The sequence below is a fragment of the Ranitomeya imitator genome, chromosome 6 (assembly GCF_032444005.1).
Source record: "Ranitomeya imitator isolate aRanImi1 chromosome 6, aRanImi1.pri, whole genome shotgun sequence".
Lineage (NCBI taxonomy): Eukaryota > Metazoa > Chordata > Amphibia > Anura > Dendrobatidae > Ranitomeya > Ranitomeya imitator.
This window is the reverse complement of record NC_091287.1, coordinates 135,009,648-135,021,930: the sequence shown is the minus strand read 5'-3', so window position 1 is coordinate 135,021,930 and position 12,283 is coordinate 135,009,648. Positions and strand designations below refer to the sequence as shown.

Below are 12,283 nucleotides of genomic sequence, written 5' to 3'. Positions count from 1 at the left end.
TAGGAGACACATAAGGTGCTGGCAGCAGAATAAAAACGGGAGACCTAGTGACAGGTTTCCTTTAATTTACATACTTGAGGACTGATATTATATAAAAAAAACTCCCCCCAGACAAAATGTATCTCCAATTACACATAAATTATGTATGATGTACTTACCCTGCTCATAGAGAAGCTTCAAGTTTGTATCTTTCTGAGCCACCAAATTGTATAATAAAGAAATCACGTTGTGAATGACATTTCCAAGCACATTATCTTGATGTGTCTGCAATAAACAAAGTGAACACAGTGAGCCCCTCGCACTGTCCATGTAGTTGTGTTACTACTAATTACTGCACATGAGAAGCTTCCACGCGGTGCAGACGATGGAGACTTCACCGCACAGTGTACAATCCCAGCAGCCACATATTTCTGAGATCTGTCTTTTATTAAACAAGAACAGTTTTCAGATCTATTCTATACTTTACGAAGACAAATGATTCTTTTATTGCCTTCCACCAGTGGGTCTAATTATTTCTGAAGCATGTAAGAAGAGAGATTTTATTTACAAACCCTAACATGACAATATCCTTCATTCATGTCTGAGGACCACATAATAAAAGGAACAAAAAAAGTATTAAGGCCAGTCTATATAAAAAGCAAATGACACAGCTATTAAGACACACAAGTTATTGTTTCCATAAATGACAGATGGAAATATGTGTGTAAAGTGCCCTCATACAATATCATTAATTTGCCACTCAGAACAAGTGCATTGTCCAATTCACAATATGATATGCCACATAAATCTGACATATAATGGATTGCACGCAACGTATTGTAAACTTTTCTTCATCCAGTTGGGTGATTGGGCCATTAGTCATCCAGACTTAGAATACATTAAAAATGTCTGCCGTTTTCCTGCTGTGGATTTCACTATAGCATTTCCGCTTCGGATTTCATAAGACGCACATTTTACCTTTTCCATTGTAAAGGTTGAAATCCGCAGTAACACCTGCATCATAAATCAACGTGCTTTAGATTTCGGATCTGCAGAGTTGGTTAATTTACACAATGCCTGCATGACGTTCCTCAACATTTCATACGCAGATATGCCACTGTAAATTGCAACGTATGTGCCGCATGTGAACACACCCTTCTGAAGGCTCTCAATGTCCATCTACCAAACAATTATCGATTCAACACACTTTGACCTGGGACCCAGGAACCTTATGTTATGTCTCTAACCAGCAGGAAATATCTTCAAAGGCACACTGAAGTTTCATCAAGACCACAAGGCTTTCTCATAGACACACTTTACAAAAACAACACTGGGGGAAGGGTGGTAATAAAAACAGGAGGATGAGTGCCATGTCTTGTACTCTCTAGGGTGCCAACCTCTTCAGACAGGTACGAATAATACAGGATATTTCTAGGAACCTTGTAGGCATTTATTAGGCTGCTACTGAAGTTTGATGAAAGATATTATAGAGGCGTATGCTATTATGCATGATCTGATATTATAGATTGCTATAATTATGGCACCATAATAACACCCCGGCAGCAGGCGTGCTGTCTGGGTGTTATGTTTGACTCCAATCTCTCCTTCACCTCCCATAAACAATTTCTTGCCCACTCGTGCCGCTTACACCTAAAGAACATCTCTAGAATTTGCCCTTTTCTCACCATGGAAACAACAAAAACTTACTGTCGCCTTGATCCACTCCCGCCTGGACTGCTTCAATGCTCTATTAATTGGCCTCCCCCTCACGCGACTTTCCCCTCTCCAGTCCATCCTTAATGCAGCAGCCAGGGTTGTCCATCTGGCTAATCGTTACTCAGACGCGTCTGCTCTTCGCCAGTCATTACATTGGCTGCCCATTCATTACAGGATACAATTCAAAGTACTTGTTCTCACCCACAAAGCTCTCCACAGTGCAGCACTCCCTTACATCTCCTCCCTCATTCCTGTCTAACCGACCGCTGCGCTCTGCAAATGACTTTCAACTAACCTCTGCACTAATCCATACCTCCCACTCCTGACTCCAAGACTTCTGCCGTGCTGCGCCAATCCTCTGGAACACTCTACCCCAAGATATTAGGACCATCCACAATTTGCATAGTTTTAGGCGCTCCCTCAAAACACATTTGTTCAGAGCAGCCTATCACGTTCCCTAATCAAACTCTTTTTATGTTTGTGTGTAGCCCATTCACTATCTCCATCTATCCCCCACCGGCTGAAGATGGCTGGACCATCATTGTAAATACATCATTGTAAATACACACCTGTGCTTTGTATCTCCCCCACCTCATTGTAGATTGTAAGCTCTCATGAGCAGGGGCATTTTATTTTGCTTTAATTATCTCTTGGATCTCTCTGCAGCATTCGATACTGTGGATCATCAGCTCCTCCTCACTATGCTCCGCTCCATCGGCCTCAAGGACACCGTTCTCTCCTGGTTCTCCTCCTATCTCTCTGACCGATCCTTCACTGTATGTTTTGCTGGTTCCTCCTCCTCTCACCTTCCCCTTACTGTTGGGGTTCCTCAAGGATCAGTCCTAGGCCCCCTCCTCTTCTCGTTGTATACTGCCCCTATTGGACAAACAATCAGTAGATTTGGTTTCCAGTACCATCTCTATGCTGACGACACCCAATTATACACTTCTTCTCCTGATATCACACCGACCTTTTTAGAAAACACCAGTGATTGTCTTACCGCTGTCTCTAACATCATGTCCTCCCTCTATCTGAAACTAAACCTGTCAAAAACAGAACTCCTCGTGTTCTCTCCCTCTACTAACCTACCTTTGCCTGACATTGCCATCTCCGTGTGCGGTTCCACCATTACTCCAAAGCAACATGCCCGCTGCCTTGGGGTCATCCTTGATTCTGACCTTTCATTCACCCCCTACATCCGATCATTGGCTCGCTCTTCTTACCTGCATCTCAAAAACATTTCTAGAATTCGCCCTTTTCTTACTTTCGACTCTGCAAAAACTCTTACTGTTTCACTTATTCATTCTCGTCTGGACTATTGTAACTCTCTACTAATCGGCCTCCCTCTTGCAAAACTCTCCCCGCTCCAATCTGTCCTGAATGCTGCAGCCAGGATCATATTCCTCACCAACCGTTACACCGATGCCTCTACCCTGTGCCAGTCATTACACTGGCTACCCATCCACTCCAGAATCCAGTACAAAACTACTACCCTTATCCACAGAGCACTCCATGGCTCAGCACCACCCTACATCTCCTCCCTGGTATCAGTCTACCACCCTACCCGTGCCCTCCGCTCCGCTAATGACCTCAGGTTAGCATCCTCAATAATCAGAACCTCCCACTCCCGTCTCCAAGACTTTACACGTGCTGCGCCGATTCTTTGGAATTTACTACCTAGGTTAATACGATTAATCCCCAATCCCCACAGTTTTAAGCGTACCCTAAAAACTCATTTGTTCAGACTGGCCTACCACCTCAATGCATTAACCTAACGATCCCTGTGTGGCCTATTTATAAAAAAAAAAAAAAAAAAAGGTTCCTCGCATCATGTTCTCATACACTTTATGCAGTATTAGCCCTCTGTGTCTGTACTGCTACATACTTAGGCAGATAACTGGTTCATGCAGTTTACATGAACACCTGAGCCTTACATTATGGCTGGTCCGAATAACTAAAGCAATTGTTATCATCCACCTCTCGTGTCTCCCCTTTTCCTCATAGTTTGTAAGCTTGCGAGCAGGGCCCTCATTCCTCCTGGTATCTGTATTGAACTATATTTCTGTTATGCTGTAATGTCTATTGTCTGTACAATTCCCGTCTATAATTTGTAAAGCGCTGCGGAATATGTTGGCGCTATATAAATAAAAATTATTATTATTATTATTATTGTATTGTTAACATTGTTACTTATGTCTGTTGTGTTTGATACTGTTAAACTGTAAAGCGCTGCAGAATATGTTGGTGCTATATAAAGATTATTATTATTATTATAACCCTATCAAGCAATCACTCTTCATGAGTGTTTGTCACACTATGTTTGGTGTATTTTTTTAATATTTGAGAAATAAAATAACAACTACTTATGCCCCTGTTGTATAGACCTATTTTCATAAAGATTGTAATAAAAACAGGACTCTAAAGCCAGAGGGGCAAAAATTGGCAAGTCATCATTCTTATGTGGCTAAAAATTTGGACAGAGAGTGTACCCACTAAATGGTCCCATTTACTGCTACCGGTATAATGCTATACGTAGTCGTGCAGTGCTATGCAAGATCTTTCTTTTACTTTTTGAAGACAGCAGTACCTACAGTATCTGCTACAGGTATTAAGATGGGTAGCATTTAACAGTCAAACTGATAAAAATAACTAATTTGCTACAGAATGCCCAAAGTGTCAAACTCCCTGCAGCAAATTATGACATATCAGAATATGCACGCAATCATTGGGGGGCTTAATTTGAACTTTTTTTTTAATATTCCAACATTTTGTAACCTGTAAAAAACATTTGATTTTTTTTTTTTTCATTTTGATTACCGTATATGTTACCTTAACAAAAATTGAAATCCAAATCAAAAAGGTTTTAACAGAAAAAGATATTAATTTGGGTCTATTTTTCCATACCTCTTCTTTTTGTCATTGAGTTGGAAAATTTATTGTTCAATAACAAGTCACTAAAACCTATCCTGGTTATGTGTTAAGGCGCACCGCCCTGAAATGGTAAGACGGCACAATTTCAGACAGCTGCAAGACCAGCCAAACATGGCACCAATGACCTAAACTGATAGCATCATCAAACCCTTTGGGTCTCTATAATTGTGGACTTGCGTCTACAACAATGGAGCTATAATATGCCCATGTGAAACTTGCCTAAAACTGCAAAAAGGAATAATGGGATGGTTTTTCCACTGCCGTTTTACTTAGTCTTCCAAACTTTTTCAGTTCCTCAATCTTTAACATATTTATTGGAGGATTATACAAGAACCTCTATCAGTTTGACACAAACACACGAATGCTCACCACAAGGGGTCCAACAGTCTAAGAACGTGTTATGACTGGTAAAATCGATTTGTCAAGATTAAGGAGGAAATATGTTCTTTCAATCCATCAGCAGAACAAGTTGATGTTATTTGTGGGAGAGATGCCGCAAATGTGGGCATTTAATGAACAGTACGTTTGACAGCTTTAATAAAACACAGCAATCGCCAACTGAGATAATTAGACTTGAAGCAGCAAAATTCTAGTGTTTGGCAACACAGATGAAACAACTTCATTAAAATGTGCAGCTTTTGCAAATGAAAGGCATGGAAGCACTGGACCCTGAAGAATCAGCCTTCTCAAAACTAATTGCTTCTGTGTTTAAGAAGGACAGCCATGAAACACCAAGGGCACTGCAAAGAAATACAAGGAAAGTAGCAAATCTGATTATAGGTAAAATATACAACTGTTTATATGCTTATTCAATCAACTCTGTGCACAAAAACATACTGACACAGCCCAAGTGTCAAAGTAAAAAAGAGTGGCTGGAAAGTGTGAGGATATTAACTTTGGGCACTGAGTACAAATTTGCTTTCATCCCCTAAACCACAAATGATGTATGGCGGAGCTATGAGGAGGGCTGGTCACAACCATCAACTTCTTCTTCTACGTAAGTATGCTGAAGTCCAAACACACTGAGCTTCATTTTTCAAAACCCTCCAAATAAAACACCTAGCTGCACATATCAACCACTTTCTCTTTACCAGGGGTATTTAAAAAAATAAATACATAAAACATATCTGTAGCTTCAGCTAACTTTTCAAAATATTCTGTCATGTGTGTATATGAGGAGTAACATTGTTTCCAGCCATATTACTTGTATCTTGCATTTTACACCACTTTTTCCCTCTGCAATTTTCGGTTCTCTCTGAGCCAGTGGGCAGAGTCCAGCTGCTATTTTGTCTCCTAAACACAGCACACAATGACAAGAGTGATTACTGCTTTTCCTTCTTTAAAAAGTAATTGTTTTAATTTTATAACTGTATCAATTACAAGCAGCTTTGTAATACTGTATGATCTGAGAAATCTGCTCCTTTTACCTCTTGGACTGATCTTTCACTCTCAATTCAGGGGTAAAATCTGAATTCAGTAAAGACAGATTTTCCCATTACTGAAAGATGATAGTTGGTGCTTTTAAAACGTTACGATGGAGGGAGGAGCTGAAGGTAGACAACCCGTAGGTTCTACTAAAATGACTGCTACAGTCAAACTGTCATCTCCTATCTCAGTAATGGATAAGTCCGTATTCACTGAAAACAGATTTTACCTGTAAATTGAGAATTAAAGAGCACTAGCAGTCCAGGAGGAGAAAAAAAATGTAATATGATATACAGTTAAACGTAAAAGTTTGGGCACCCCTATTAATCTTAAGCTTAATGTTTTATAAAAATTGTTTTTTTTTTTGCAACAGCTATTTCAGTTTCATATATCTAATAACTGTTGGACACAGTAATGTTTCTGCCTTGAAATGAGGTTTATTCTACTAACAGAAAATGTGCAATCTGCATTCAAACAAAATTTGACAGGTGCATAAGTATGGGCACCCTTATCATATTCTTGTTTTAAATACTCCTACCTAATTTTTACTGACTTACTAAAGCACTTTTTTGGTTAGCTAACCTCATTGAGCTTTGAACTTCATAGCTAGGTGTATGCAATCATGAGAAAAGCTACTTAAAGTGGCCACTTGCAAGTTGTTCTCCTGTTTGAATCTCCTCTGAAGAGTGGCATCATGGGCTCCTCAAAACAACTGTCTAATGATCTGAAAACAAAGATTATTCAACATAGTTGTTCAGAGGAAGGATACAAAAAGCTGTCTCAGAGATTTAACCTCTCAATTTCCACTGTGAGGAACATAGTAAGGAAATGGAAGAACACAGGTACAGTTCTTGTTAAGGCCAGAAGTGGCAGGCCAAGAAAAACATCAGAAAGGCAGAGAAGAAGAATGGTGAGATCAGTCAAGGACAATCCTCAGACCACCTCCAGAGAGCTGCAGCATCAACTTGCTGCAGATGGTGTCACTGTGCATCGGTCAACTATACAACGCACTTTGCACAAGGAGAAGCTGTATGGGAGAGTGATGCGAAAAAAAACAGTTTCTGCAAGCATGCCACAAACAGAGTCGGCTGAGGTATGCAAAAGCACATTTGGAGAAGCCAATTTCTTTTTGGAAGAATGTCCTGTGGACTGATAAAACCAAGATTGAGTTGTTTGGTCATACAAAAAGGCGTTATGCATGGCGGCCAAAAAACACAGCATTCCCAAAAAAAAAACACTTGCTACCCACAGTAAAATTTGGTGGAGGTTCCATCATGCTTTGGGGCTGTGTGGAAAATGCCGGCACCGGGAATCTTGATAATGTTGAGGGATGCATGGATTCCTCTCAGTATCAGCAGATTCTTGATAATAATGTTCATGAATCAGTGACAAAGTTGAAGTTACGCAGGGGATGGATCTTTCAGCAAGACAATGATCCAAAACATCGCTCCAAATCTACTCAGGCATTCATGCAGAGGAACAATTACACTGTTCTGGAATGGCCATCCCAGTCCCCAGACCTGAATATCATTGAACATCTGTGGGATCACTTGAAGAGGGCTGTCCATGCTCGGCGACCATCAAACTTAACTGAACTGGAATTGTTTTGTAAAGAGGAATGGTCAAAAATACCTTCATCCAGGAACTCATTAAAAGCTACAGGAAGCGACTAGAGGCTGTTATTTTTGCAAAAGGAGGATCTGCTAAATATTAATGTCACTTTTCTGGTGGGGTGCCCATACTTATGCACCTGCCAAATTTTGTTTGAATGCAGATTGCACATTTTCTGTTATTACAATAAACCTCATTTCAAGGCAGACACATTGCGGTGTCCAACAGTTATTAGATATATGAAACTGAAATAGCTGTTGCAAAAAAACAATTTTTATAAAACATTAAGCTTAAGATTAATAGGGGTGCCCAAACTTTTTCATATAACTGTAATATAAAGTTTCTTATTCTTATGTATACAATTAATTTATGGAAATCAATATTAAAACAATGGTTACTCTTTAAGTAGCTGTGTAGTTGTGAATCCAGCAAAACCACAAAAAGAGGTCTTAAAAATCCTCAAAAAACAGCAAAAAAAGGCAGATATGTTTACCTGCCCAGGCCTCCATACAAATGCACTGTCAGGATGCAGTGGACACATGTAGTTAAGATGGCGGCAACACAGGTGCAAAAATACCGATGAGACAACCACTCTCAGCCTGCCAATCCATGGAGAAGGTGATTGCTTGGTATATTAATGCACAATAGTGTTTGTATGCGGCGCTGTTCACATACAGGTGATGCAGATCATCTGGATTACAACCTATTGGTGACGCCCATACTATTAGATCAGGCGGGCTGCCCAGTGCTATCCAAATGCATCCCAAGTGAACAGACACCACAGTTTACAAGAAATGGGCCCAGCTGCACCCTGAAAAATAAAGTGCAGGAAACACATACAAAAATATGTGAGGTATTAGGTGATATTTTGGCCAAGATATGCAAACTCACAACCCGCATCAAGGGCTCTTACGCTAGCGAGTCCTATCACTAAACATAAACAGCAAAACCACAAAAAGAGAACTTAAAAATCCTCCAAAACATCAAAACACAGCAGGTAAAAAAGTTGTGAATCCAGCTCTGGAATGAAATACGTTTATTGAAAGCTGCAGCAGAATAGTTTGTTTGTTTTGTTTTTTTGTGCTTTGTGTGCTTAACCCCTTCATGACTTTGGGATTTTTTGTTTTTCCGTGTTCGTTTTTCGCTCCCCTCCTTCACAGAGCCATAACTATTTTATTTTTCCGTCAATTTGGCCATGTGAGGGCTTATTTTTTGCGGGATGAGTTGTACTATTGAACGACGTCATTGGTTTTAGCATGTCGTGTACTAGAAAACAGGAAAAAAAATTCCAAGTGCGGTGAAATTGCAAAAAAAGTGCAGTCCCACACTTGTTTTTTGTTTGGCTTTTTTGCTAGGTTCACTAAATGCTAAAACTGACCTGGCATTATGATTCTCCAGGTCATTACGAGTTCATAGACACCTAACATCACTAGGTTATTTTTTATCTAAGTGGTGAAAAAAAAATCGAAACTTTGCTAAAAAAAAAAAAATTGCGCCATTTTCTGATAACCGTAGCGTCTCCATTTTTCGTGATCTGGGGTCAGTTGAGGGCTTATTTTTTGCGTGCCGAGATGACGTTTTTAATGATAGCATTTCGGTGCAGATACGTTCTTTTGATCGCCCGTTATTGCATTTTAATGCAATGTCGCGGCGACCAAAAAAATGTAATTCTGGCATTTCAAATTTTTTTCCCGCTACGCTGTTTAGCGATCAGGTTAATGCTTTTTTTTTAATTGATAGATCGGGCGATTCTGAGCGCGGCAATACCAAATATGTGTAGATTTGATATTTTTTTATGGATTTATTTTGATTGGGGCGAAAGGGGTGTGATTGAAACTTTTATATTTTTTTTAATTTTTTTAACATTTTTTTCAACTTTTTTTTTTTCACTTTTGCCATGATCAATAGCCTCCATGGGAGGCTAGAAGCAGGCACAACGTGATCGGCTCTGCAACATAGCTCTGTAGCAGAAATGCAGGTGTGCTGTGAGCGCCGACCACAGGGTGGCGCTCACAGCCACCGGCGATCAGTAACCATAGAGGTCTCAAGGACCTCTATGGTTACAATGGAGACGCATCGCCGACCCCCGATCATGTGATGGGGGTCGGCGATGACGTCATTTCCAGCCGCCCGGCCGGATGCAGTAGTTAAATGCCGCTGTCTGCGTTTGACAGCGGCATTTAACTAGTTAATAGGTGCGGGCAGATCGCGATCCTGCCCGCGCCTATTGCGGGCACATGTCAGCTGTTCAAAACAGCTGACAAGTCCCGGCTTTGGTGCGGGCTCACCGCAGAGCCCTGCATCAAATCGGGGCTTCTGACCTCGGACGTACTATCCCGTCTGAGGTCAGAAAGGGGTTGATGCTCCTCTCCACAGAGTTTAATAGGCTGTATAACCTGACCTCTCACTGTGCTGGAAGTCTGTCTTGCTTTGACCAAGATAGGTCTGGGATAGTTTGTTTTTTGCAGAGTGACACGTTAAATCAAGAGACCGGGCAGGGAAGGTGAGACTAAAATCTGTGCTGGTATTTGAAATTTGTACCTTGGAAGTCACTGCCTAGCAAACTCTCAGCTTGACAACACATTTACTCAAATCAGCAATGTTGCTGATTAAGCCACGTTACTGAAGCCAAGGAAGCTCTAACATCTGTCTAGGTGTGTCTAGTGCTAATGCCAGATACCAAACCAGAATATTGAGAGCAGTGTCGGACTGGAGCACCTCGGGCCCACCAGAGAAAATCATTCTTGGGGCCCACTATGTAGCTACATAGAAATAAATACAAGACCACTAATTGTACAGTAAAACACACTAATAGGGCATACCATAAGGTAGTACACATCTTAATGATATAGAAGGGATTGGCGCCCACATTTTGGTTGAAACTCAATGATAAATGTCCTCTGGTATTTATTAACCACTAAGCCAATGTGTTACAGCACCAGTGTAGTGGAGAGGATTTTATGACATCTCATCTATACTCTGAGAAAATCCGCGGCATGAATTGACCGATGCAGATTTAACATGAACAAAGTGTCAATTCTTGCTGCAGATATTCACCACCGATTTCATCCTCTGCAATACAGAGAATCAGGTCAGTGGTAAAGGTGCGACATTACATAGCAGTAAACAAAGCAATATCTGCACAATATGTGTGTGGATATTTCCGCTGTTAATTTTCTGTTTGATTTCTGTAGCAAATACATTATGTGAATGTCCCCTTCTATAGTGGTGGGGGTCCTAAATCACTTATGTATTCCTAAATCAAGAATCTGCAAAAACACTAGTCCATGCATCATCTCCCGCCTTGACTACTGCAACCTCCTGCTCTGTGGCCTCCCCTCGAACACTCTCGCACCCCTCCAATCTATTCTAAACTCTGCTGCCCGACTAATCCACCTGACTCCCCGCTATTCCCCGGCCTCTCCCCTCTGTCAATCCCTTCACTGGCTCCCCATTGCCCAGAGATTCCAGTACAAAACCATGACATACAAAGCCATCCATAACCTGTCTCCTCCATACATCTGTGACGTCGTCTCCTGGTACATACCTGCACGCAACCTCCGATCCTCCCAAGATCTTCTTCTCTACTCCCCTCTTATCTCCTCTTCCCACAATCGCATACAAGATTTCTCTCGCGTATCACCCCTACTCTGAAACTCTCTACCCCCAACATATCAGACTCTCGCCTACCAGTGAAACCTTCAAAAAGAAACTGAAGACCCACCTCTTCCAACAAGCCTACAACCTGCAATAACCACCGGTCGACCAAACCGCTGCACAACCAACTCTACCCTCATCTATTGTATCCTCATCCATCCCTTGTAGATTGTGAGCCCTCACGGCAGGGTCCTCTCTCCTACTGTACTGTACAAGTCGTGACTTGTATTGTTTAAGATTATTGTATGTGTTTTTATTATGTATACCCCCCTCCTGACATGTAAAGTGCCATGGAATAAATGACACTATAATAATAAATAATAATAACATTGGAGTAATATCGAAATAGCTTTCCCTCACATTCCCCCATACACTTTTTACATAAATCTCTCTGCCACCTATATGGACATAATGTTTTATGAAGGGCCTCATTTTGTTAGTAGTAGGGAAAGAAAACTTTTAGTTCGGGGTGATAAAGGAGGAGAGGGGCTCAATTAGGCGTGATACAGAGGGAGGCGGCAGAGTCAGGGGTGATACAGGGGAAGGGGGCTCAGTCAGGCATGATACAGGGGGAGGGGACAGTCAGGGGTAATACGGGAGGAGGGGCTCAATCAGGGTGATACAGAGGAAGGTGGCACTGCCAGGGGTGATAGAGGGGGAGGTGGCACGGTCGGAGGTAATACAGGGGGAAAGAGGTTGAATCAGGATAATACAGGGGGAGGTGGCACAGAGAGTGGTAATACAGGGGCGGAGTCAGCGTGATTCTGGGACAAGGGGATTCAGAAGGGGTGATACAGGGAGAGGGGGTGCAGTCAGGGGTCATATAGTGGGAGAGGGCTCAGTCGGGTCATATAGTGGGAGAGGGCTCAGCCAGGGGTCATATAGTGGGAGAGGGCTCAGACAGGGGTCATATAGTGGGAGAGGGCTGAGACACGGGTCATAATGGGAGAGGGCTAAGTCAGGG

General features: G+C 41.6%; 1 protein-coding gene across 4 annotated transcripts in view; it reads right to left on the bottom strand.

Moving 5' to 3' along the window:
• ULK4 (unc-51 like kinase 4) overlaps window positions 1–12,283 on the bottom strand; it is a 941,213-nt gene that overhangs the window by 390,659 nt on the left and 538,271 nt on the right. For all 4 annotated transcript variants that reach the window (XM_069730129.1, XM_069730128.1, XM_069730126.1 and 1 more), the window contains exon 32: window positions 159–264. In XM_069730129.1, the coding sequence (XP_069586230.1) occupies window positions 159–264 (106 nt within the window). The remainder of the gene's footprint in view (window positions 1–158; window positions 265–12,283) is intronic.